This window comes from Plectropomus leopardus, chromosome 17 (genome assembly GCF_026936395.1).
Source record: "Plectropomus leopardus strain MGB_pleo_1.0 chromosome 17, ASM2693639v1, whole genome shotgun sequence".
Classification (NCBI taxonomy): Eukaryota; Metazoa; Chordata; class Actinopteri; order Perciformes; family Serranidae; genus Plectropomus; species Plectropomus leopardus.
Genome location: NC_142192.1, coordinates 29665663 through 29689124, shown reverse-complemented (window position 1 = coordinate 29689124; position 23462 = coordinate 29665663). Strand labels below are relative to the sequence as shown.

General features: G+C 37.2%; 3 protein-coding genes across 5 annotated transcripts; 1 reads left to right on the top strand and 2 right to left on the bottom strand.

Annotated features, from left to right (window-relative positions):
• Window positions 1-33: 33 nt before the first annotated feature.
• LOC121965115 (solute carrier family 52, riboflavin transporter, member 2-like) lies at window positions 34-6855 on the bottom strand. The gene is made up of 4 exons (XM_088090090.1): window positions 6722-6855; window positions 3283-4132; window positions 3037-3160; window positions 34-1858 (listed from the first exon to the last, which is right to left on the bottom strand). The coding sequence occupies exons 1-4, from the start codon at window positions 6849-6851 to the stop codon at window positions 1649-1651; spliced, it is 1314 nt and encodes a 437-aa protein (XP_087946216.1). The 5' UTR covers window positions 6852-6855; the 3' UTR covers window positions 34-1648.
• Window positions 6753-23300, top strand: fbxl6 (F-box and leucine-rich repeat protein 6). 2 transcript variants are annotated; one of them, XM_042506596.2, is made up of 10 exons: window positions 6753-6890; window positions 17592-18209; window positions 18385-18543; window positions 18676-18739; window positions 19347-19478; window positions 19698-19805; window positions 19928-20041; window positions 20705-20933; window positions 21809-22052; window positions 22224-23300. In XM_042506596.2, the coding sequence occupies exons 2-10, from the start codon at window positions 17635-17637 to the stop codon at window positions 22351-22353; spliced, it is 1755 nt and encodes a 584-aa protein (XP_042362530.2). In that variant the 5' UTR covers window positions 6753-6890; window positions 17592-17634; the 3' UTR covers window positions 22354-23300. The 2 variants fall into 2 exon arrangements, with proteins under 2 accessions (XP_042362530.2, XP_042362531.2); XM_042506597.2 differs by lacking the exon at window positions 6753-6890 and adding an exon at window positions 15719-15847.
• On the bottom strand, window positions 9159-15727 carry LOC121957812 (uncharacterized). Of its 2 annotated transcripts, none has more exons than XM_042506595.2 (4): window positions 15604-15727; window positions 13769-13847; window positions 13005-13071; window positions 9159-12459 (listed from the first exon to the last, which is right to left on the bottom strand). In XM_042506595.2, exons 3-4 carry the CDS (start codon window positions 13063-13065, stop codon window positions 9917-9919), a joined length of 2604 nt encoding a protein of 867 aa, XP_042362529.1. In that variant the 5' UTR covers window positions 13066-13071; window positions 13769-13847; window positions 15604-15727; the 3' UTR covers window positions 9159-9916. The 2 variants fall into 2 exon arrangements, with proteins under 2 accessions (XP_042362529.1, XP_087946212.1); XM_088090086.1 differs by lacking the exon at window positions 15604-15727 and adding an exon at window positions 15464-15492.
• Window positions 23301-23462: the final 162 nt, after the last annotated feature.

The following is a 23462-nucleotide window of genomic DNA, read 5'->3' as shown; positions in this document are numbered from 1 at the left end:
ACAGCTGTTGTTTTAAGGCAAAAAAGGCTTCAGGAGCTTTTCAACATTTTTTTATTGTTTACCAGTCATTTCAGCGTTCATAACACAGTTAACATCAGCTATTTCACAATCAAATTAAAAAAAGCAAAATGGCCACAGACATAAAAAAGCACCATCAATCAGTTCATAAAATGCTTAAATTCAGCACAGAATTTCACAGATTAGTGATAAATTAATGAAAGCAGGATGACAACCATAACGTTAAGGCAATTTTAACAGATATTCTTTTTCTGTAAACTTCAGTGGAGTTTAATGAAGTTATTCAATCTGATGTACTGTAGCAGCGTGGTTAATAAAACGACCTCACAAGGTATTCGTGTGTATTAGAGATTACATTGTTTCTGTTTCAAAGACTGAGACAAAATCCCTTGTTTACCAGAACTGTTGACTCATTGTTTTACTTCCATCAAGGCAAACTATTGTTCCCTTAAGGTAACATAACTGTGTATATTTGGAATGAATAAAAATGACGAGTAAGTGCATAAAATGCTTGTTTGAAACATTATGAGAAATACAGTCAAATCTAAAACTGTAACCTGTGAACACTGTGTTTTTGTACAGAGAAATAATGTTGGCATGAAAGGAATGTCACTGCATCTTTTAACTGTATGATTAACCCTTTGAGACCTAGATCGACATCCGTTTTCTTGTGCTGCTTTCCTCTTCATGCTGCGTAACCCTTTAAAACACGAGCAAATTGGTTTGGTTTTGTTTAAAAACATGGAGAAGAAAGGCAGTGAGCAAACTGCAAAAAATAGGAAAAAGTTACGAGAACATGACCTGAAAATGAGTTTAAAAAAGGGGGAAATTTGAGTCATTTTCTTGTTCTTTTTACTCATTTTCTGTGCTTATTTTCAGGTAATTATATTTTTTCTAATTTCTTGTTAATTTTCAGGTCATGTCTTATAACGTTACTCATTGCCTTTTCCCCATTTTTTTTTGCAAGAAATTAAATCCATTTGCTCAAGCTTCAAAGGGTTAAAGTAACATCACAAATTATACAATTTTCGTTCTGACTGTAGCACTACTGGATTTTTAATCTGACTCTAAAGAAACTGTAGATGTAATCATATTATATGTTTACATGGAATCATAGGGGAGAGGTAGGCAAACATTTAAAAACAGTCACTGAAATAAAAAAACAACACTAAAATAAAAAACAAGCAACTGATGTTAACATTTCTCATGAATTAGATTCAGTAGCAGCAAATGTGAATGAATGAGTTAATGATTGTGTCCCTGAGTAAACAGCTTCTCATGTGATCTGTTGTTGTGGGGGGAGAAAAATCAGCTGCTGTTTTTCTACAGTCAAGAGCAACAAATATTCACAATACCACACAAAGCACTTGTGGTATTACTGCATTTTACATCCCCTCGGCCAATGTGCAGCCACACAATGCTCCCATTATCTGGGAATGTTTTGCCTCACCGGCTCAGAGGCCTCCGAATCAGCAGAGGATGCCTCATAAGGTGATATGATCCCCAAGACAGACGTGGTGCTTCACTCAGGAGCCCCGAAAACTGAGTTAAAACAGTCATCTCCCATGATAAATGAACAGGAACTGTGTCTTTAAAAAAGTTGGTGAAAAAATTACACGTCTCACTCCTGCTAACTGCAGTTGTCCACACATTCCTGAGCGCGGGCGAACACGTGATAGACGTTGACCAGAGGGAACATGGTGAGCGCTCCGATGAGGGAGCCGGCCTGGATAGAGATGCCGCACCACAACAAGGCAGTGTGACCCGCCTCGTGGAGCAAAGTCCCAATCACCACCTTCAGATAGGAGAAGAGGCCGGTGAAAATAATCCAGGAGATGACCTGCAGGGGGCACAAGAAGGCAGCTGAAATCAGTGACGTAAAAGCAGGAGGAGAAACAGCAGGCTTTGACTGCTGTGTTTTAAACTACAAAGATGAAGCAGGATCAAGGACAATTGTGATTTCTAGACTAATAAGTCTACGCTCTACCTACTTTAAAGGGGAACTCCGGTATTTTTCAATTTGGACCCTTTTTTCACATGTTTTTGTGTCAATGTGACTTGTGGAAACAACTTTTTTGTTGTTGTTGTTAATGCCTCTGCGCTGGCGACAGCTGTGGCTGGAGGCGGTACGTTTTTCGGGTTGTCCGTGAACATCTGTCTAATTTTTATGAACACGACATCTCAAGAACGCCTTGAACGAATTTTCCTTGAATTTGGCACAAACGTCCATTTGGACACAACGATGGACTGATTAGATTTTTGGGGTCAAGGTCAATGTGACATCATCTTTGTCTTTGTATTAATGCAATATCTCAGGAACACCTTGAGGGAATTTCTTCAAATTTGGCACAAACATCCACTTGGACTCAAGGAAGAGCCGATTAGATGTTGGTAATAGTAGTCTCTTGTGTAAATAATCAAAAGTTTTCTACCTTTGGAAGAAAAGAAAATAGTCATTCTGAATTTTGGAATTTTGTCACAAAGAGTAGGATTCTTTGATCGATAGTTTTTATTAAACTTATTAAACGCTAAGTTTTTGATTAAGACCAAAATGTTGTACTTTCAGGCTATCTGTGTTTTCAAAAGTTTGACTTAAAAAACAGTAATTCTCAAAGTAATTTATTGTCAAAAAGTGTCATTTTGGTATTGGAACTAAAAACCTGGGTGTTGTGTTGATACATTTTTTGAAAACCCTAGCACTCATTTAAAAATCTACTCAAAACCCACCTTTTCAAAAAAGTCAGTCTGTCTCCCACTGCCTCCCCAAATCTGAACTGTCAAAACTTCAATATTTTGTATTTGTATTCTGTTCTTTGTATTTGTGTATGTTTTACGTTTAATGAAAGCATCTTTCAGTGTATATATTGTATTTTGCATTTATTTTTTGCATTTCATGTTAAGTGTCTTTGAGTTCTTAGAAAAGCGCTATACTGTATAACGCCTATCAATTATTATTATTATTATTATTATTATTATTATTATTATTATTATCTAGAACTGTTTAGTGTTGCCACTCACCACTAAAGCAGTGCCAGTGGGGTTTCCCAGTAGTGGAGGACAGGGGCTGAGTGCCGCTAACGCCATGAGATATGCAGCAAACACTCCCCCTGCTAAAGACAAGAAGCCCAGACCAGACGAGGCCCTGGAAGACAGAAATAGGGCCAATTAAAACATTGTAGCCAAAGTTGTTATAAGAACAGCTATCAGATGTAAAAATAACTGTTTTTAAAAGTACTCTGTGTTTAATCATTTATCTTTTCTCACCTCAGGACAACAAACATGGCTAGAAAGCAGGCCAGGGGGTTTGCTATGTTGCCAAGGACCACAGAGAGGTGAAAGGTCATGGTGCCGTAGGGCAAACAGGAGAAACTCTGCACAGACGGCAGGACCCCGTTGGTGAGGGCATTGGAGACGGCGAGCAGCGCCAGCAGGTAAATGTTCCTCTTTGTCCAAAATGTCTGTGGCAGCTCCTCCACCTGCACCTGGTCCTCAGACACAGGTGTCCCTCCGTTCTGCAGCGGGTGTGTTTCCTCTTCGTTTTTGGCCACTGCTGCGCTGTCAGCCTCCTGTGGCGCATCGTCTTCCTGCGACCCTTTCTGTCTTCGCATTAAAGCCAGGAAACTCAGAGCTGAGATTGTGAGCATGACGCACAAGAACCAGAAAAAGTTCTGTGCAGGAAAGTTCTCTTTTAAGTACTCCGGCTGCACTGTGCCGTTTACAGTTTTACACTCCAGCTTGCTGACGCCTTGACCTAAAGACACGATACAAGGAAACAAGGCGCTGAAGCCCTGACCGATGAAGAACGTGCGAATGTACTGCGGGGGGTAACTGAACATAAAAGGCAGGAAGGTGACGTTTGACGTACAACAAACAAAAGACAATACAAATGTGAAAAGCAGGAACGGCAGGGACCTTTGTTCTCCAGCTATTATGACGGTGTTTGACCAGAAGACGGCGAGAAGACCGGACGCTACCACCGCCAGCAGCTGGATGCTGTGGATAACGAGGCGCTCGTTTAAACGCCCCGGAGCACAGTGGTGCGTGACGGTCACTGCTATTGGACCGATGTTTCCAAACGCTATCAGCACTGAGAGATAGGCCGGCAGGTTCCACCCTAAAACAAGGAAAGACAGTTACGTTAATGAATTACCGATAAATCATAACAAACTTTTAAATGTTTCTGTATTATTCTACTGATGTGCAGATGCATCGTTTGTCTCATTTTATATATGTATTTTATAAATTATTGACCGGATATTTGTAAAAAATCGAACTTCACAGTGAAGTAGTGTGTTGGAGTTCACACATTTTTTAAAATTACTTTCTCCTGTGGATGCATTAATCATTTGTTAGTTTAGAAAGTAGGTCATTCCATAACAGCTCACCATTGGCCTCCCAGTTTCTATCTTCATCTTTCAAAACCCTTCAGCTCTTTTTGGTTTTTTTTAAGTTATGCATTTTTTAAGCTAGGCTGCTTCAGAGATAAATTCATAATTTTTCAGTGTTTCTGTTCAATTTTGTCCCTGGATTGGGTTGAAAGTTGTCCTGAATATCCATGAAACCCTTCGGATAATTTAAAACATCGATTCATGTAAATCACTGTTGCTGAATGTTTTACACCAATCATTTTTTTAGCTGAATGGAAAACATTTTCCACAGATATTTTTAATGAAGCTTTAGAGTTAAAACCTACTATTTAAGATATTTTGGCTGTATATTTTCCCAAGACGAATATTTAATGTCCTTGAGACTTTATATAGAAGAGTGTTAATACTTAAAAAAAAAACAAATAGTATATTACTCTTTTTTTACAAAATAGTTAATTTTTCATTCTTTTCATTGGCTTTAATGTTGCATTCAGTAGGTAGATATTTGTACAATGTTTTTTCTTTTGTTTTTTTTTAACTTTTATTTAACCAGAAAACCTGTCTCTTGGGATTAAAAATCTCTTTTTCAAGAGTGTCCTGGCCAAAAAGTTACAGACAACATGTAACAAAAATACAAAATCACAATATAAAACTCCAGAACAACTGAACTAGTTTCTGGCATCAATTAGGAGTCCTAGACAAAGCAAGTCTGGGCCGATCCCACCTGAAACAAGTTTGGGTGGATTCTTGCAAAATGGATTGCAACATAACCAGCGGTAAACAAAAGAGTAAAATCATCATTTAATTTTTTCATGGGGCAGTTTGATGTGATAGTGAAATCACAGAGCTCTACTGGACAAAATAAAAAAGATAAATTTTTGAAAATAAAAGATTTTTTGTTGTAGGGTATTTTGGGTGTCCTGTACAAATTTCAACCAAATTCAGTGAAAAATAAGTCGTTGAGGCTTCGAACAGTCTGAAAAAATATTAATTTAGCTCAGAGGGCCCAACTTCCAAAAATCATATATAAAAATATTTGGAGTAGAGGTATGGAAATTTTCAGGGACCTCTGAATTTAATTTAGTTTTGTATATGATGTTTTCCCCCAAGGCAGTGGACGACTTGAACTTGGGGCCCCTGAGGGAGTTGCTGTGAAATGACCCCAATATTCACTTTATTTTCACATAAAATAGATGTAAAGAATATTTTTTATTGAAAATATAACATCACATCTCAATGAGTAGAAAAAAAGGGGAAAAATCACAAAAGGTAAAAAGATAAACAAACTAAAACCACAAAACAACATATGAGAAAAATAAATAAGTGAAATAAATGCATTTTTAAAAATTCAACAATGTTTTTGAATTGAAAACTGGTGATTTTAGAAATAATTAAACTTATCTTGCTGATAAAAAAAAGCAAGGTGTACGAGACGTGCCCTAAAAATTAGCTTGGGACATTATTAGACATTATCAAACAATGTAGGGAAAATGGCCAGAAATTTGATAAATCTTTTTCTTTTACTGTTTTTTACTTTTCTTTTTTGCTGTAGTTGACTACTTCAAGGAAATTCTCTTTCTTTTTACTATTTTATAAAGATAAACAAATAAATACATTTTAAAGCCTAGGGAAAATGGCCAGAAAAACTATAATTATGAAAATTGCAATTTTATATTGAACATTATGTTGCAGAGAGAAAACGAATGAATGATTTTTTTTCTTTCTTTATTTTATATATCTATAAATATATCTATATTTTATTTTAGCTGTGTTAAGGTAATTTCCTTACTGGCTTTTGTTTGTTACTTGTCTTTTTGTTTGTTTAAATGTTGTTTTGTTGTAACTATTTACTATTTTTTTCAATGATGTGCTATAAGTCCTTGCACATTAAAGTCCTTTCCAGATGTTTTGTTTTTCTTTTAATAATGTTGATATTTATTCTAGTGATGGAGGTAGGTTGAGTAGCCTTATAACGTATTTATACTTAGTTACTCCACCAGTGAAAAGAAAAAACAAGGTGCATTTTCTGATTATTACTATGTTATTAACTGGTGCTAATATACCCCTAAGTATGATGCATCTTACATAGAAAACAGTTATTATTTCGTTATTCTGAATCTTAAAGCCATCACAATGGAAACGTTACATCGGTACTACAATAAGCAACGTTAGCTAGCTAGGGTCGTTAGGTTCAAGCTAACTTTGCTAAATTTCGGCTAAAGTCCCATCAAACATTAAATAACAATACATGACTTTATTTTAAGAAAATCTTAAATATCCCAAAGGCCAGATTAGGTGACCATATGTTATCTCTTGGCAGAAGTTGGACCACTGACCTTCGGGCAGCATGTTGACAACCACCGGGAGCTCGACCCACAGACTGTTGACGGAAATCCAGGAGCCCATGGCGAACAGAGCCACCAGCCCGTGGGTCACCGCCGCGCTGCTCCACCAGCTACCGGACATGGTGCCGCTATCTCCGGCCAAGGAACAAAGACAACACCGGTAAGCCTCTGACTTTGTAATGTTTAAACACCAACGTGTCCCCCAGAGTCCACCCGCTGCTTTAACCTGAAGAATGGTGGACACTTACGCAAAGTTCCCGCCCCTTCAGTTTCCTTCGCTTGCCCCTCGTAAATTCCCACGTCGCCGTTGTATAAAGCATTTCTAACGGGTTATCATTTTATTTGTCTGTTTTTGGACGCAAAACCAGTCCATAAATTTAACTGGTAAATAATATATAAACATGAGTATGTAGTGAGCAACAGCCCCTCTGTCAGTTGTTGCTGTGTAACCGTGTTTTTCGTGCTCGTCCTAGTATTTATTTCAGTTTTCCGAGAAAATTAAACGCACCTTTGACAAAAGAATCCTCCTCCAACGCCGGTTGGATAAAATCGGTGCGTTCGTTTTACTCCCGCTGACAGTTGATGCGGGCGGTGTCTCAGTTGTAATCTACATCATGTTCAAACTGTATGTGTTATGAAAAATATATTAATTAACCAGTATATTAAAGGTATCGGCACACATTTAGACTAAATAGCAATAAAGCATTCGATTATTTAACTAATTATACTCATGACTAATTTTAACTGTACAATTAACCCCTTAAAAGCTTGGAGAATTGGCTTCAGTTCTTTCAAAAGGATGGGAAGAGGGCAACGAGCAGCTTAAGAAATAAGCAAAAAAGAAGAAGAAAATAGTAAAAGGTTACACTACCTTTGTATAAGCAACAAAGAAAAGAAAAGACAAAAAACCCCAAAAATAAACAAGAAAATGACCTCAAGAAAGTGCTAAATAAGAAAGACAAAAAAACATTTAACAGGCTTTTTTTTTCTCACTGTGACATCATTTTCCAATATAAAATTCTAAAATGTATAAGTATATTTATTTATTTATTTTCAATTTTGCAGGACTTTTCTTGCCAAATCATTGCATTTTCCCCCCATGTACTCTGAAGAAGTTTCTGTGCTTGTGAAGGCATCTGAACTCAGCTCAAGAAAGCTGATGTCAGTCCAGGTGTTAAAATAGGCATCAATACATTTTTAAATGTATGTATTAATCTATTTATAAACAAGCTAAATTATAAAAATATTTATGTTTTGATGTTAAAGTGTGCTATAAAATTAATTATTATTTAAAAAAAAATAAAAATGACATGAATCCATCAAGAAATAATATAACTGCATAAAATACATAAAACAGCCAATAATTACATATATTAGCTATTTTTAAGGAGAATCTCAAAAAAAAAAAACCTGAAAAGGACCCTAATTTGCAAAGACTCATAGCCCTCGATTGATTTATTTGTAATACAGTTCACTTTATGCAATCTTTGTTTTTTTTTTTTTATCTTTTTCTTTTTATGAATGATTATAATAATTTAATTGGGGAGGTATTTCCATAAGCCATTTTCGGCCTCTAATTTATCCTGCACAATGTTTAAAACCTTTATGTGCTAATAAACTTTAACCAAGACGAAAAGAATCAGGGAAATGCAAATAGGAAGGAAAGGCCTGATTAAAATCTGTATTCATTGTATCAATTCAATTTGTAAATCCAGTTAATTCTTTTCAAACTGAAATCTGAAATCTATTTTTACATTTAATTCAGAAAATCAATTATGTTTGTAAATGATGTATTATTTGCTGTTTCATGTTTGTTTGTAAATCCCTTTAAGTCGAACTATTTATATATGGGTTAATATTTCATTTGTGAATTATTTTAATAATTTCTCTTACTATTGTCAGTTAAAACATCAAGTAATGAATTACTTTGTAATTAAGTCTCTTTATTTACAAGTTACCAAATCAACTAACAAACAAATGTGAAGCACTTCTGGTCTCTTAAACCACCGCTGCTCAAATGTAATAATGCCTATTTGAATAGTACAGTTGGTTAACAATTAAATGCTTTATTCCTATTTCCGTGACACTTCTGATCCTCCATATCATGCAACTGCAAGCTCTAATAGTTGTTGTTAGTTACAGGGCTTGGGGACGTTGATTAGTGTGTTTTCCACAGAAAATAATTGAGGCCTTGACATTTAGCACAGTGACCCCAATAAACCCCTCTCTCATTTCTGCTTCCTTGTATTGTTGAGTCTGTCTAAATCAACATCTTTAATAAGAATGAACTCGCTGACATGGCTGATGCCTGTGATGCAACCACAAATACCCTTCAAATGTGAAAAACACACAAGTTATTATGTGAGTGACAAAAACAAAAACACTGACTGTTGATGGAAAACAGCCATGAACTTGAACTTAAACTGGGTTGGTTTTGTAACAGAATTCTTTTTATAGTTTATCATACAGAATGAGAAAGTAAATATGAACAGAGATGTTTATTTTGTCAATGTTTTATACAACATATTTTTTTCATATCAGTGGTTGGCAAACCTCTGACTAATGGGTACTATTTTATGTTTTAAAAAAAGGTCTCAGCAACAAAAAACATTGTCAAAGGCACCAAGCAAATTAAAAAACATTAAAAAGTATGACAGCTACAAAATCAAACCTTACAATTTCAGCTACTGGCACTGAAAATACATGACATCGGGCTTATGCTGAATCACACTTTATATTTGTTTGGCAAGATTGAGGTCATTGTGTGTATTTCTTCTTGGTCTGCAAAAATATGAGTTCCCCTACATTTTTATGGACATTTCAAAACTTTTCCATCACTTTTCAAGGTACCATTATATATATATTTTTGTTTTTCAAAACTGTCAGATACAAACTCTTAACATGATTTATTGTGCTGCTCTAAGTTGACATGTATGAAGAACCCCAGAGCGTGGCGTCCCAACACCTCCAGCTCCCTCTTCTCAAAATTCAATGGTTTTTTAAATTTTTTTTTTTGTTCAAACAAAACTGTCAATGATTTTTTAAATTTTTTTTTACTAATTCCAGTCTCTTAAACAAGATTGTTAAATTCCATGACTTTTTCCAGGTGTTTCATGACTTTGGGAACCCTTTTTCACATGAGGAAGTCACAACACACTTATCCCTCAGTGTCACACTTTGATGCAATCACAGCCCTCCTGTGCTGTTGTATTCACTTTGACCAGTCGCAGCGTACGTCGCATACTGTGTCACAGCCTTGGATTTCGTCTTTTTAGGTGCCAAAACGAGAGAGTACCCCGGTTTGACACGAGGTAGCGCGAGCTTCAGCTTCAATGCCATCTGAGTGCTGTTTTGGAAGACTTCATTCAAGTGTGGTTCTGTGTTGTTCAGGATCATTTTCTGGTACAATATCTCACAACGGAGCGCTTCCCGTTTCTCAGTTCGGGGTTTACCATCGAAACGCAGCAGAAGTTTGTCGACGTCCTGCTGCGTCCTGCACGGCCCTCCATTCCTGTTCACTGTGGCGATTATGTAATCCCTATCCATGATCTCCTCACGCTCTTCTTCCACCTTTGGCTCCCTTTCTCTGTAACCTCTTACAAACTGCGGACTATGACCATCCTTTTGGCTGCTCTTCTTTCTAGAGTGCCAACCGTAAGATTCATCGCCACTATTGTCAGATGAACCGTATCGGTCGTTGTCTTCCTGAGAGCTGTCCATCTTCTTGCGTGAGCGTTTGGGGGACTTCTCTGATTTTCTCTTCCTCTCCGGGTCCCCTTCGCTGAATGGATATTCCGCCATCAAGACGGAAAACGTGCAACTCACAAGTTCTGAGCTCAGCTCTGGTGGAGGGACTTGAGCAAACGAACCTCCTGGCAGGAAATCCTTCAGGTGTTCGTCAGTGACGCCGGCAATCACCTTAATTATCCTCTTCAGACAAGCTCTGATTAGGTTTCTGTTTGTGTGCCAGTGACCGCAGTACTGAAACACTCCTTCATAGGTTTTCTCCTGCAACGGGAACTGCAGAAAAACATTTGTGGTCCCTTCCGGCTCCAGCAGCGTCGAAGGATCTTTGGACCAATCGAGGAACTTTTGGTAGAGACAGAGTAAGTACTGGCTGAAAAGCGAGTACTCTCCTCCACTTTTCAGAAGCTGCCAGTAAGGACCAATGATTTTGCAGTAAACAATGGCAAGAACGCACACAAGGCTCTGTATAACAGAGTCATTAGCATCTGCGGCGACACACTCCAGGACAATGTTTGCATCGTTGGTCATTGACAGCAGATCGGAGAAGAAGAGAGCCATCTCTTTGTGATGGTGGATGAGACCGGCTGCAGCTTCAAAGTAGTGGTTGAATCGGTTCGACTGATTTACTTCAAGCCTCGAGGGGTTGTTCTTTTCCTCGCAGAAAGCTACCCAGTGTTTCCTGTAGTTCTGCATGTCAGGGTTTTTATGGCTTAAGACATCACAAGCCATGTGGATGTAACGTGAGGTGGCACTTTCGGAGAAATTCACAAAGTTGTTGAATTTTGGCAGCTTGTCACGGCCTAGTTTCTCTCCCGTCGACAGAATGATCTCTTTTTCAAAGCTCATGATCTGCTGCTCCACGGCGTCATGCATGTCAACGAGGAAGTTGGCGTTGTGGTTTAAAAATACCACGGGATAAACGACCGAGAAGTCTTCACACAGTGAGTCAAGTTTTTTCTCAAACTCTGCCATGGCTGGATGCTCCTTGCATGTTAGAGCATACTGATTTTTGAGGAGATCTAAGCAAACTTGCTTGCATGCTTCAGTTTTCCCACCGTACACACGTGACAGCTTTTGAACAGACAACATTGCGATGTCGAGCAGGGTCAGAGCCTCTTGTTTGTGATGTGACGTTTCTCCTTCACTGTTGGAATCGTCCGTATCCTCATCATTTTCATCATGAGTGACGTGTTCTCTCCGTATCACTTTCCTTACAAGTCCTACATTCATGTCAGACTCCACATCTTGCATTATTTCGTAGGTCTCGTATTCCTCCTTGATGGTAACTTTTTCATAATTTAAGAGGTCATCTCTTTTCACACGTTTCTTTGGAATGAATTTGGGCTCTTTTTTCCGCACCAGCTCAAATGGACTTTGAAGCAGATTTTCCATCATTGCATTCCTCCTGTGGCTCCTTGTTTCGTGATTGCGGTAGTGCAGTTTTAACTTTTTTATCTTGGCTCTCAGGACTTGGTATGCCTTTTGAATATTCCCATCCTTACAAAACTCAGGGTTGAAGTTCCTAAGCCATTGAACGAGAAAGAGTGGCGTGATTCGCTCCCTGGAGACAAAGTTGCTCAACTCTAGAATCAGTGCATTCGTGACCTCGATCGACTGCGCTCGCTCTGAGAAATCCGTCATTTCCAAAAGGTGGTGTCGCTCAACTCCGATGCTGTCACATATTGGGCCAACAAAATTGAAGTTGACATACGATTCCAGGAAGGTCAGCCTTGCGTCACTTCCCAGACTCAGTGTTGTTGCGATGCCTCTTTCGATCAAGCGACGGAAGTCAGTGGACTGATGGTTGGGGAAAATTTTCTTGAGCCATTCTACGATGGCAATCCACGGGAAGTTATTGTCCTCTATCATGAGTCCAACTTGAATCAAAAGTCTGTTCTTGCATGGCCCCTTCTCAAGCTCTAATCCTTCTCCTGATTGGGGACCGATGAAGTCTGCAACGAGCCTCCAGTAGTACTCATCTCCTGAAAAACACAAAAGTTGGCAAGTGAGCAGCAAATTAGTGCTTGAGGGAGGCGAAACTGCAAGTTTTTATGCAAGGACGTATGAAGGTATGACCTGCTAAAAAGTCTGTGATTTTTACTGGATTAAATACATTTAAATGTGCTTTAATAAATCCTTAATGCACCAAGTTAGATGTAAAAAATTATATGTTTTTACAATGTTTCACTCTGCTGCCGGCTTTTGTAAACCTCTAACTTCTCCCCTCACCACTTGGTGATACAGAGTCTTAAGGCACAGCTGCCAGTTCCACCAGTAGAGTCTGGAGACTGAGCTCTGGTGGTGCGTGCTGTGCACTACATACAATGAAGTTTAAAAGACAGAGGATGCCAGTATTGAAAAATAGTATTGAAAAACATAACTTTTTACTTTTAGGTTACTGATTTCTAAATACCCTGTTATACTGTGAAATATGCTAAAAACTTGTTTAGTAGTGCATGTATAATATGGAGAATTTGGTCATAGAGCCATCTTAATAACAGCTTTATTACATGGTCATTTAACTTACTCAGATTGGCTTCAGTTACAGCACTTTTGCCACAAAGTGAGAAATCTCGTCCTTCCTCCATTGTGTGCTGTTTTAAAAGAGAGAGATGGTAGAAAGAGAAATGGTAAAAATGCTAAGTTGCAATCTTGAGCTTCTATACAGTCTGATTGGCATTCACGCGGTATCATAAAGTCTGGGTTAAACGTAATGTTTAAAGAATTAAATTGTGATCTGTGTTTTTTAATGTCCATCATCACTGTTATAACTACATCTGTTTTTCATTTATTGCAGTTAACCCTTTGAAACTGAGGTAATTGGCTTTCTTTCTTTCAAAAACATGCGAAGATGGCAATGAACAACAAAATAAGAAATGACTCTAATATTATCAAACAACAAGGATGGGAAAAAAATGAAAATAAAAATAATACATTTTAAAAAATTAAATGCATAGAAATAATTTGGAAAAAGTGCTTATCCGTTTTCACTACCCTTTTCTTTTATTTTGCATAATATAGCTATTTTTTAAGTATTATTCACAACTTTGCTTTCATTCACTCAAATTCAACCACAAAAAGCTGAGTAAATAAATCTAAAAGACCACAATTGCATCAGTTCATTATAATGCCATTTCGCAAAATTGAATTCTGGTAATATTTACATTTATAATATAATATATTTATAATTTTCAGTCAGTGCTTTATATCATGTGTGCCCTGAATGAGCAGGGAGGTGAAAAAAGAAGAGTAGCAAGTTTCATAGTTTCAGTGTTGTCCTGGAGAATTCACCTCTGCAGAAAAATGCCTCCTCTTGGCTCTAGCATGCACACCAACACAATACTGTAGGAAAATTTACTCCTTTCCGTTCCTGAAAAAGAGATGAAAAGAATAAGTTAACATTTTTTAAATGTTTGACTCATTCTAAGGCTTTAAGCTGTGCTGTTGAATTGTATTATGTTGTGCTGAAAGGTGTTTTAACCATCAAGTCTGACCTTTCTGACATAAATAGAGTGGACACAAAATTAGAAAAAAGGGCCTCGTGCCACGTTTTTGCCTTTTTTGGGAGACAAGTCTGTTCTACCAGCAAGACCTACAAAGGCACAGTTTGGGTTGGTTCTTGCAGGCTTCTTTAATACATCCAAGATTATACTGAGGAACTGGCAAAATACAAGCACACCTTGTTATAAGGAGTGGATTGATCTCAAGACTTTTATGGCCTCATACCAGCTAATGCAACTGGAAGGTTTTTAAGTAAAGATTTACTGAAATGTACGGTAGCTTTCTTAGTTTTAATAAAAGAAAACTATATATCTATGCCAAGTGGAGTGATGTGTTTATGGGCAACTTTGCAAGAAATGACCATCAAATTTTGAGCAAAAATAAAAGGTGACACGAAAATGACCTCAACATTAGTTTTGGGGGATTATAAGCCGTTATCAAAAAACTTAGGGAGAATTTCCAGGAAATGTAATTATGCTTGGGTAATCTTCTTGTCACTCTTTACTAATTTCTTGCAAATTTTTGGGACATTTCTTGTTAAGTTGCTCATTGTCTTCTTGTGCTTTTGAAAGAAACTAAGCCAATTTGCTCAGGTTTCAAAGGGTTAAGCTGTGCTGTTGTTTGTTTTTCAGTTTTTGATTTCTGTCTGTGGACTTTGTTACCTGCAAACTAGTGAATGTTGTTTTGTACTTTTATGTTGCAGGATATTTGAGGAAAGAATAAAACAAAAAAAAGAAATAGCCCCTCATTATAACACAATACAGTACAACAGCACCACAAGAAATTATGTGGGAAAAATGTAACTGTAAACTTTAACTGTAATTTTAAACATAGTAATTTTGAATCTGATTAATTATACTTATTAATTATCTAATTATTCTAATTATACATCATTTTCCCCTAGCTTTTGCCGTATACACTCCCCTCCAGCTTTTTAAAAACAATTTTCATATTCTATACATTTCTGACAATTTGTTGAATATTTCTTACCAAGTTGCTAATTGTCTTTTTCCCATGTTTTTGAAAGAAATTACACCAATTTGTCCAAAGTTTTAAATACCACTGAAAGGCGTCTGAAAGCAGCACAAGAAAGTGGTGTTGCTCCAAGTTTCAAAGGGTTAAACTGCATGTTTTTTTTGTTTTGTTTTGGGTTTTTTTTTTAGAAAAGTACACCTTACCAGCTGGAGAGTAAGTGCTGTTTTGTGCCACCTTGTGGGAGTTGGGAGTGCAAACTATGCAGGGAATCCCTCCCCCACCCACAACACTGCCCGATAGCTGCACACATGCAAGAATGACCCATTTTTATTCTTATACATACAATTAAGATAGCAATAACAACCTTACGGTAATCTTTGTGTTTACTGGTTGCGACTGTGACCAGAATTTTAGAAAAATTAAGCATAAACACTGCAAATTATGCCGCTCTACCTCAGCATGCTAATGTTAGCCTTGTGAGCATCTTGCTAGTGTTAGCACCAACTTTACCTGCAGGAAATTCAGCGTACTGTACTACAATAATCCTCCAAAAATCCCAGAGCAGAAGCGCTGTGCTGCATGCTGTAACATTTACAAATATTTTGAAGTAAATAAATATTAAAAGTATTTTTTAAAGCGTAACTTCTTACCCAGAAACTAACGTTACATCACCGAGAAGTTCATCTTATCTCCTCACAAACAGCCCTCTGGTGCACTACTCACAACAACACACAGCGTGCTGCAGTCAAACACCAAGCTCGTCTGTGATTGGACAGGTTCACGTAAGGCGGGATGTTGTGGTGGTATCCACCAATCACAGCGGGGATGTGCAATGCATTGTGGGTCTGCTACTGGAGCTGGAAGATGTTAGCCGCTGCGCGGAACTAGCAGCAGGTAATGAAAAATAACAACAAGATACTGTTTTCTTTCGATCAGAAAGCATTTGTGTGAGTGGTGTTTGTTGTCAACGCAGTAGCAGCGCCGTCGCTAATGTTGTGCGACGTTATATTACGCGGCAAGTCGTTAACTGACGAGTTAACCGAAACAATAATGTTAGCTAACTTATCATTGTTAGCCGGTTTGATTCATTTAGCTAGCTGACAAATCCGTGTTGCTGTCGATTATATCAATAAAGGCTTTGTTTGTTGTTAATGCCAAAGAAAACGTCGTTGTATTGCGTATTTGTATAATTCAGTGGTCCCTTTCTCCGTTTAAAGAAAGTGCAGGGTGGCTCCGTGTACAAACAGTCGAGGAGCAGCTGGAAAATAAAAGCTCTTATGAAAACACGGTAGTCTTTTAAAACTACATTTGTCCTCGCGTTTTTAATAATTTGATGTTAATGAAACCTGGACAGACAAACCCGAGCAGATTGGTTGATTTATTTTGAAAACAAGGCAAAAAGGAAAAGAGCAACTCGCCAAGAAATGTCCCACAAACTGTAAGAGGTTAGTTAATGGTGACAAGGGAAAAAACCCGGAGAAAGAAGTAAGAAAAAGAGGGAAAACAGTTTATTTAAAAAAAAAAGAAGAAAATACTGAAATGGTATGTATAATTATTGTTTTAAAACAAGAAAAACATAAAAAAAAAAAGCTAACTTTTAGTGCTTCTTTAGTCACGGGTCACGTTGTTGTTTCTTTTGCAAAATTTCAGGTAACTTTTAGATGATTTCTTGGCAATGTTTTGGGTCATTTCTTGTACAATTACTCGTTGCCTACTTATGTTCTTGAATCAGATCAATTTTCTCAGCTTCTGAGAGGTTAACCATTACAAACTGCTCGCTTCAAATTTGACCTGTTTTGACATTTGGAAGCTGTTATGACCGGCTCACAGACTGCAACACATGACGGAGATTTACTCATAATTAATATCTTAATCAAACTATATTTATTAAAGCAAATCAAAGCAAACAATAAGGTGTGATAGTTTGGGTCAGACAGTTACACATCTATCTTATTATTCATGGATTTTTACAGTTTCCTGGATCACAAATGGACATCATAGTTATCCATTTGAAACCTAGACAACAACATCACGAATTTGAGCTGCGTTCAGACGCCTTTCATGGGTATTCACACTGTTAAACCACTAAGAAAATTGGTTTGATTTCTTTAAAACACATGAGAAACTTGGCAAGAAATGTTCTGTAAAATGCCAGAAATTAGTAGATTAAGAAAATTATTATTAATATTATTATCAGGAGAAATATATGGGATGAAAATAATGTATAATTATCATATCAATTATCATTTACAGATTAAAAATGATTCTGTTAAAAGTGACTATATTTTTTAAGCACTTTTCCGGGTCTATTTCTGTATTTTACCTTTTTTAATGTATGTTTTATTTATTTTATTCCTTTGTGGTTTTATTGCTCCTGCTGTTGTTTTTGGTCTGTTCTTTTGTTTTACTTTATATTGACATTTTATGTCTTGCATCTTGAATTACTTGTACTCTTGTACTAGTTTCATCTTGCTTTTGTTCAGTAGGACTTTGTATCACATTTCTGTTTCGCTTTGTTTGTCAAAGAACTTTGTAAACTCTGTTTTTAAAGGTGCTATATAAAAAGAAGTTATTATCATAGTCTACTTTAAATCGCCCACACAGAGACAAACAGATCTTATTTTTATTCTGTTTTCAGATGTGGATATGTCACTCTTGAGCCAGTGTCTGGTTTTGTTTGAATGAAGCTCATGGTAAAGACTAACAAGCAACACATGATGGATCCCCCTGAGGCAGAGGCTTCAACCAACACTGAAAGAAGAGAAGACACCGCACCGAGCACGTCAAATGCTTCAGATCAAGGAGAAGACGGACCAAAGCCAAAGAAGGCATCTTTGAAGAGGAAGGCTGATAAACCTACAAACGCAAAAACCAAGAAGCACAAAAAGGCGCGAGTCTCCAGGCCTGTCCCGCTCGGCTACACCGTCCATCAGGGGGAAGATATGCTTCTTGTCATATCGAGTTCCACTTCTCAGTACGACGGTTCAGCCTGGACTCCCCCAAAGAAGGGAAGCAAAAAGAAGAAGAAGCTAATGAAAGGAAAAGTAAAAACTAATCAGATTAAGAAAAAAAAGACAGTGTGTGCCAAACCTAAAGTGAATAGTATTCCCGTTGCCAAAGAAGAAGAGGACATCAATTTGTTTTTGCCACAGAAAGCAGCAGACCACAGATGGGGTCAAAGTCTTCCTGAAGAGGTGCTAATCAGTATTTTTCAGATGGTGGTCGATCAAGATGGTGCTGTACCATTTCTATGCAGGTAATAAACACACATTTGATTTGATAAATCTTAGTAAATACTAAGATACAATACCCCGTGTCAGTGTGTCAATAACAGTTTGGATATACTGTGTTATTGTGTTATTTTGGAACATAAATTCCACACTGAATGTTTTCGTTTGTTATGAATTAATACAAGAAGTTTTCTGATGTAGGGTGGGAAGAGTTTGTCGTCTGTGGAACGCAGCCGCCTCCAGTCCGGTGCTTTGGCGTAAAGTGACCGTAGGTCACTGCTGGATTGCGGCAGGGAAAAGCCAACTGCCTAAAACTGAGAAGAGGGTTAAAGAGACGTTTCACTGGCTGGCACAAAACAGGTCTGTATTAGTAGTTTTGTAACATTTAAAACATACACAGTGTGAACTGAGATTTAGTTTGTGCTTAGATGTCTTATATTTTTTTATATCTTGAAAAAAAAAAAAAAAAAAACTGCACTCCTCATTTTGTAGATTCTCTCACCTACGAGACTTTTCTCTCTGTCACTGGACAAAGAATGTCACCTATGCAATAGAGGTGAGTCATCAAGACTAGAAATTTGTCCTTTTCAACTATTATTTTGTAATCTTCTGAATAGATTTGCCAGTTAACCGAGCCGAAGAAATTTAATCGGGCTACTATTTTGATAATCACTTTGTTGTTTGTTATTTTTCATCCGAAAATTCCAAATACGGCGTCATTCTAGCTTCTCAAATGTGAGTACTTGATTCTGATCTTTGTCACATTTGACAGTAAAGCTAAAGAAGATTTTTGAGTATTTGAAGAATTCATATAAAGCACTTAGGATGATGTAGATTAATTTAATATTTACAGAAACTGAATAAGTTAAAAATATTTTTCATTTTAATTTGAATACATTACATAAGGCTTCTGGAAATTATGATCTGACATTTTATAGACAAAATAATCAATTGCTAAAATATTTTGCAGGTGAATCAATAATGAAAGTATTTGTTGAGTCCACAGAGGCTCTATTTGAAGAGTCTAGTTCTAAAACAAGAAATCCACTATAAAATAAAATGTGTCAATGCTTATTTTCATATTCACATATTGACAAATGAATTATAGGTTGCAGTTTTTGTATTTATCATGGTTTTAGGGCTCATGTTATGATCCACTTTAGGTCTTGTCGCAGTTCTGCCCTCACCTCTGCTCCCTGAAGCTCTCGTACTGTACGGGCCTGACAGCCAAAGCCTTCCACAGCCTCGGTCTGCACAGCCGCTCTCTGCAGAGCATCAATCTCCAGTATTCAGAGGTGTGTCACACACCAGCACAGGAAACATTTTTAAGTCATAGTGTCAGTTTTAGGGTAAGATAAAAAAAATATTGTGGTGAACGCATTATGAAGTATATCACAGTTGGATTCATACCCTGGTTTAGGAATCATGGTTTTCCGAGCAGGTGTTCACGCGTCACGCTTGGTTCTGTAAACTGTCGGATCTGTAAGTTTGTTGAAAATGTGTTTTTATCGTAGTTTCAGGTCGAGGGACTCCTGGAGTACCTTGAAAATCACGGGAGCCAGATCAAGCAGATTTTGCTCACTCATGGAATGAAGAATGACAGACTTCTGAACGCCATCAGCGTAAGAAACCCAGCCCCTCTTTTCTCTAAAAAGTGTTTTGTTTCCCTTTGTCCGCATTACATACAGCCCAAGCTACGGAGGACAGATGAACTTGGTTTTCACTCAATGTATTGTCTTTTCAGAGGGGACATTGTCCTGATTTGGAGGTACTGGAGGTCAATACAAAGCTTGACAGTAAATATTGTGAACTTCCTGTTTGCATCCAGGCGCTACAGATGGCGTGCCCTAAACTCAAGGTAAAAAAACAAAAACAAAAAACCCTAACATTTCAGTTTTCAATGCCAATTTGACAATTCAAACCTGTTTGTTAATGTTACTGAATTGCGATGGCGATGCTATGATAATGTTTTATGTGTCTTTTGTTGTAATTGCTGTATATTGGGGGTGGATCACAGCCACATAAAGAAACTAATCATTATGAATGATCAGTTTTGCAGCTCTTGTGTACTTAAAATAATTGTAATGATTTTAGAACTTAAGCAATTTACAGCTTAGGCGATTGACAAAACGAGAAATTATTAATTGTTTTAGTCTTTTTCTTTTAGCAAAGATGCCACACTTTAGATGATACCAGCTTTTCAAATTTTTCATGTTGATGCTTTTCTTTGTAATTTATCATTGTAAACTAAAGATCTTTGGGTTTCAGACTGTTCGTTCGACAAAAATTAAAAACTACACCTGTCTCTGGCAAATATAATAAACATTTCTCACTATTTTACGGCATTTTACAAGCAAATTGATTTAATATGGAAGCAGTAAATTAATCATTGAGAATAATCATTAATTGCAGCACTAATTCTAACTTTTCATGTTAGGAGTCAGAGTAGAATGAATCAGTGTGATGTATGTGTGCGCTGTGTTTACCGTGACACTTGAACATCTACTGAACATCCCATCAGACCTTCCGGATGCTGAATGTCAGACCTCTGCTTAAGATGATGCGAAACGCCGATTCAACAGCAGGCTTTCCGTTACTGGAGGAGCTGTGTATCGCAACCACCTCTTTTTCCTACATGACAGACAAAGATCTGTGGGACATCCTCTTTGGCTCCACCAAGCTGCGCGTGCTGGACCTGCGAGGCTGCTCCCGAATCACACCATCCGGTCTTGCAACACTACCCTGTCTTGGTAACTCAATTTATACTTAAACTTTGTTTGATTTGGGGTTATTAAGTTACTTCAGTATGATTTTGAATGGGACCTACTTTGCGGCCCATACAGAAAAGCTTGTAGTCATATTTAATCCACAATTACCTGAACTTTTATTGGGGGCACACAAATATATTCAGGTTTCAGCCATTAAAAACCTCAGATAGTCATGGAATTTACAAATAGCAATTTCCAAACCTGGAAAAGTTTAGGAAAACTAAATAAACCCTGAATGTTTTGGAAAAGTCATGGAATTTTGTTTCACAAAGCTGTATAATAACACATTAGGCATTCAAGGACCGTCAGAAGTTTGAAAATCTAATGATAATTAATTTTTTTATTTTATTTTTTATTTATTTATTTTTTACAGTTTCTGGCTGTGGTAAATGGTAACTGTGTTTTTTTTTAAATCACCACAACATTTTAAAGAAAAAAATCAACAGTCCTTTCTTTTTAAAAAAATCACTTAAAATTTTTAAAGATCAAAAAATTGCCAAAAACTTTTCTTAAACATAACCAAAATGTTTAAAAGAAAACATATGTCCTTCCCAGTGCTTAAAAAATTGACGTGCTTCCACCTTTTTTCACCACCCCTTCCTGTTCTGAATTTCTCATTTTTTCAATGATATATATGTTTTTAAAAAGCTATAATATATTAAAGAAACAGGAGGAGTGTAGATGTTGTTACAGACAATATATGGTCTTTAAAGTTTGCCGGAAACTCTTGGAAAATTTAATTTTTTAAATTTATTTAAAAAACGGTGTATGAATCCTTTACGTCAGTGATTTGAATTTGCATACAAAGCCCATTTATTAATCAACCCTACCTTGTTTTGCTGTCCGTCATTTGGCAGAGCTTGAGTGTCTGTTCTGGGGACAGTATTTCAGCAGCAATGTTGGGTTGCCGTCATCTAAGAAGGGGCTTCACTTGGTGACCCAGAAATGGAGTCGAACACTGCAACAGCTCGACATTGCAAATCAGCTCTTCACCGAGGAGGACTTGGAGATGGCGATGGGTCACCTTGCTCATGGCACAGACGCAGATACCCTACGTTCACTCAACCTGAGTGGGACCAGGATCACACCACCCGCCCTCAGGTACTCTGTTAATCCAAATAATCAAATAAACTCTGCAGCAACATTTTTAATAGACGATCTGCAGGTATATAGAACTGAGCATGAATCAAGGATTCAGATTTGTTTACTATTATCATGATCTTTTCAAGAAATTCCTAAGAAATACATTGTTATCTGTACTTTATTTTGCAGGCCAGTCATTGGCCAAATGACTGCTCTTAACTACCTCAACCTTTCATCCTGCCGTTATCTTCGAAGAGGATTGAAGAGAATTTACCGTGGCCAAGAGGACATTCGCCAGCTGCTGGATGAATTGTTCTAGAAATTGGAAACCAAATTTACAAGGCATAAGTCAGTCTTACAGCATACCTCTTTGTGGTTCATGCTGTGTAAATATGTGGATATTCTAACCACAGGTGTTTTTGTAAATGTTTTATATCTATACTGTTCACAAAAAAGGGCACTTCATGCAAAGGCCCCTACGTACTGTGCTAGAGAACAGAAACCAAGGGTTGGGATCACGTTTGAAAACCCTTTGCTGCTGTATTAAAGGGGAGCTCCTCTCAGAGAGTATCTGATAGTATTGTCATTAGGGTATAAAGTCTGGAGCTGCTCCTTAGAGAATGAATGGGGGCCCATTTTGTGGATCTTGCGAATGTTTTTCTTTTTTATACCCAAATGAGCTTTATTCTATTGTGATGCTCTCAGTTGTGAACAGAAAATTTAACCACACTCAGGGTCATCGACAACATCTCTCCCAAGTCACTGTCTCTGGAGCAGCCCCAAACTATACCCAGTGACATCACAAATTTGAGTTTTAGTACTCTAGTTTTTGGATTTGGGAAAGATTTGCTCATGTTTACTATTTCTTTGTGACTGTTAGACCACAAGAATAACATGTTTTTTTTTTCATTGGGTGTCGTTCCCCTTTAAAGCCAGCTAATACAAGGTAAGAGCACTGTCTTCGCTTAAAGGGTGACATTTGAATATTGATGTGAATCACTTTCACTGTAAAGCTGGCTTTCAGTTGTGTATAGCAGAATTTTTTTATGTGATTTTTTTAAATACTTTTTTTTGTGTTACAGTTAAAATACTTCCAGGCAAAAGTTTTTAAAGAAATATTTGAAATTGAAAATAAATGTTCAGCATGTCACTGTAAAGTTGATTATATACTGAATCTCCACTAGAGAGTGCTGCACTCCCAGGACTAATTCACAGAATGACAAAATGAGGACTACCTTTATACATTCATAAAGTCAAGGACATACATTCAACTGTTTTTAGTGTTTTTTCCAAGCAGGAGACATTTTTCACAATTGCAGATGTTTGCATTTGATTTGCATTGTGATTGCTGAGTAATTCCTAAAGATGTCAAACCTATATGAGGACTCTTCAGTCAGGACATTCTTAAGCAGTATTTGATGTGCTGTA